Source organism: Mus caroli, chromosome 15 (assembly GCF_900094665.2).
Source record: "Mus caroli chromosome 15, CAROLI_EIJ_v1.1, whole genome shotgun sequence".
NCBI lineage: Eukaryota > Metazoa > Chordata > Mammalia > Rodentia > Muridae > Mus > Mus caroli.
In genome coordinates this window covers 96,051,468-96,054,882 of record NC_034584.1, presented here as the reverse complement: position 1 = coordinate 96,054,882, position 3,415 = coordinate 96,051,468, and the positions used below count along the sequence as shown (strand labels likewise).

The window sequence follows — 3,415 nt, the reverse complement described above, 5'->3', positions numbered from 1 at the left end:
CAGACGCACCAGAAGAGGGCGTCAGATCTCATTACGGGTGGTTGTGAGCCACCGTGTGGTTGCTGGGATTTGAACTTTGGACCTTCGGAAGAGCAGTCGGGTGCTCTTACCCACTGAGCCATCTCACCAGCCCCCTTCTTTTTTTTTTTCAAGACAGGGTTTCTCTGTGTAGCCCTGGCTGTCCGGCTGTCCTGTAACTCACTCTGTAGACCAGGCTGGCCTCAAACTCAGAAATCCACCTGCCTCTGCCTCCCAAGTGCTGGGATTAAAGGCGTGCACCACCACCACGGGCAAAGGGGCGCATTTTCACTTATTCTTAGTTTACTAAGGGCTGGTGTTTGAGTGGTCAGTGGATTGTGTGTGTGTGTGTGTGTGTGTGTGTGTGAGAGAGAGAGAGAGAACAGCTTTGTCTGGCCCTCTTGCCTTCAGGTGGATTTCTGGGTCACTCTTCAAGCCACTCACTGCCTCCCAGAAGCCCACGTTCTACGGCTCTGGGCTCTTGGCTTCTCAGAGGAGTTAACTGTGGAGCTGCACACAGTGTGTGACTGTAACTGTGGTGATGCCCAGCCTCACGCTCCCTACTGCAGTGATGGACAGGGGGACCTTCAGTGCGGGATATGCAGGTGAGGGTTTTATGAACTCTCTGCTTTCTGCCCTCCTGGAGTCACCTAGGTGTCTCAGGAATCTACTTGAATGTCATACCCCAAAGCTTCCCATATATGCTAAGGCCTTCGCCTTGACCTGAATCCCCCTCCCCACCCTGATCCTTGGTATGCTTCTGAGTTTGTTTCAGCTGTTCTGTCTCCTTCTCCCTTGAGAACATGACCTCAGTGCAACGGTTCTCAACCTTCCTAACACTGCAACCCTTTAATACAGTTCATGCTTTGGTGACCCCAAACCATAACATTATTTTCATTGCTACTTTATAACAGTAATTTTGCTACTGTTATGAATTGTAAAGTAAATATCCCTGTTTTCCCATGGTCTTAGGGGACCCCTGTGAAAGGGCCACTTGACTCCCAAAGGGTTACGACCCACAGGTCGAAAATTGCTGGCCTAGGATGTCTCGAGAGACAGGTCAGAGGTAATCGAACTCTGACCCATCTCTCTGCTTTCCCTTCTCAGCTGTGCCCCTGGCCGTCTTGGTCAGCTGTGTGAATGCTCTGAGGCTGACCTGTCCTCCCCAGATTTGGAATCTGGTTGCCGGGCCCCAAACGGGACAGGGCCCCTATGCAGCGGGAAGGGTCGATGCCAATGTGGACGCTGCAGCTGCAGCGGGCAGAGCTCTGGGCGTCTGTGCGAGTGTGATGATGCCAGCTGTGAGCGACATGAGGGCATCCTCTGTGGAGGTACCTAGAGAACTTTGGGAGGAGGGAGAAGGAAGGAGGAAGGAGAGAGAGGAGGAGGGACGGGGAGAAGGGAGGAGGAAGGTGAGAAAAGAGGGGGGAGCAAGAGGGAGGGGGAGGAGGAGGGAGTAAGGAGGGGGAGGAGGGTTTTCTAGGGCACTTACAACTCTGAGAGCAAATTTCAAAGACTGTAGTACTGAGCCAGAGGATGTGCCTGGCACAGCTGACACAGACTGTGGAGACATGCTGTGCTGTGTGTGAGAATGGTGGTCACCCTCTGCACGGTTCTTCCCTAGGCTTTGGCCACTGCCAGTGTGGAGTGTGTCACTGTCACGCCAACTACACCGGCAGAGCATGCGAGTGCAATGAGAGTGTAGACAGCTGTGTCAGTCCTGAAGGAGGGCTCTGCAGTGGGCACGGATACTGCAAATGCAATCGTTGCCAGTGCCTGGATGGCTACTACGGGGCTCTGTGTGACCAGTGCCTAGGCTGCAAGTCACCATGTGAGCAATACAGGTGAGGCCTCTCGCCCTTCACCTCGGGAGCTGGGGCAGGGAGGCTTGCTGGGAATTCCTACCTGCCTGTTCTCCTTGAGGGTGTGTGGTGAGGGCTGGTGGGTAACAGCTGCCCAGATGTGAATCCACTGACTGGCATTCACCGGACAGGGATTGCGCAGAGTGTGGGGCATTTGGTACGGGTCCCCTGGCAGCCAACTGCAGTGTGGTCTGTGCTGACGTGAATGTGACCTTGACCTTGGCCCCTAACTTGGATGATGGCTGGTGCAAAGAGAGGACAATAGACAACCAGCTGTTCTTCTTCCTGGTGGAGCATGCAGCCAGAGGGGTCATACTGAGAGTGAGACCCCAAGAGAGTAAGTGGGCAGAGACACCATGTATATGATAAGTGGAGCTTACCGGGCAGGACCTCAGAACTGGGGATGTGAGATAAGGGTAATGGGTTTGAAACAGTCACCAACCTAGGGCAAAGGCAGAGGAGATGAGATGAAGGCCCTAGGAGGGAGGACAGACTTGGGCTCTGCTGGGTCCCATTCTCAATGACAGGGCTGGCTGGGGAGGCTGGACATCCTTTGGGTAGCTGTGGGTCAGCCCTTACACCTTGGCCCCACCAGAGGGAGTGGATCACACCCGTGCCATCATACTGGGCTGCACAGGGGGCATCGTGGCAGTGGGACTAGGGCTGGTTCTGGCTTACCGGCTCTCTGTGGAAATCTACGACCGCCGGGAGTACAGGCGCTTTGAGAAGGAGCAGCAGCAACTCAACTGGAAGCAGGTGAGGCCAGCGACTGCTGCCACAGGCTGGGCTTTCCTGGTGGGGTCTCTTAACTTTCTGTATCCCTAACGCATAACCAGCTCTAAAACTTCCCCGTGCAAGTCCCTCCCTCGGCACAACCGGGCCTTGGAGATCTGGCCTCGTGGGGCGGTAGTGGGGAGAGTCTGAGAGTTTTCCTTACTGTGTGCAATGTTTTCCCACAGGACAACAATCCTCTCTACAAAAGTGCGGTCACAACCACTGTCAACCCCCGCTTCCAAGGGACAAACGGTCGGTCGCCGTCCCTCTCTCTGACCGGGGAAGCAGACTGACTTAGGATTCTTGTCTTGGAGGACAGTGGAGACAGAAGGGCAGGGCAGCATCTGTCAGGCAAAGCTGCTGCCACTGCTGAGATTTTTCAGAGTGACCCTCAGAGGGCAGCAGCCATTCCCACCACACGAAGGGCTGGTCCTTCCATAATAAAGCTTTGCCCCAGACTTTGAGCCTCTACTTTACTTCACTCCGGGACAAAACCAGAAACAAACAACAAACCAGACTATGTAGGCCTCTCACCTGAGCCAGCTGCGGAGCCTTGGAAGCTAGAGGCACCACCTTCGAAGGGACCCTGTCTAACAGGAGTCAGCCCGTCAGCCCTGATTCTGTCCGACTGTTGAGAGCCTTTTTTTTTTCCAAGACAGAGTTTCTCTGTATAGCCCTGGCTGTCCTGGAACTCACTTTGTAGACCAGGCTGGCCTTGAACTCTGAAATCCATCTGCCTCTGCCTCCCGGGGGCTAGGACT

General features: G+C 54.6%; 1 protein-coding gene across 1 annotated transcript in view; it reads left to right on the top strand.

Annotated features, from left to right (window-relative positions):
- The window catches only part of Itgb7 (integrin subunit beta 7), a 16,531-nt gene extending 13,419 nt beyond the window's left edge, over positions 1-3,112 (top strand). Inside the window, exons 10-15 of the mRNA XM_021183594.1 lie at positions 430-623; positions 1,126-1,349; positions 1,643-1,862; positions 2,012-2,217; positions 2,476-2,636; positions 2,840-3,112. Of these exons, the coding sequence (XP_021039253.1) occupies positions 430-623; positions 1,126-1,349; positions 1,643-1,862; positions 2,012-2,217; positions 2,476-2,636; positions 2,840-2,947 (1,113 nt within the window). The 3' untranslated portion in view covers positions 2,948-3,112. The remainder of the gene's footprint in view (positions 1-429; positions 624-1,125; positions 1,350-1,642; positions 1,863-2,011; positions 2,218-2,475; positions 2,637-2,839) is intronic.
- Positions 3,113-3,415: the final 303 nt, after the last annotated feature.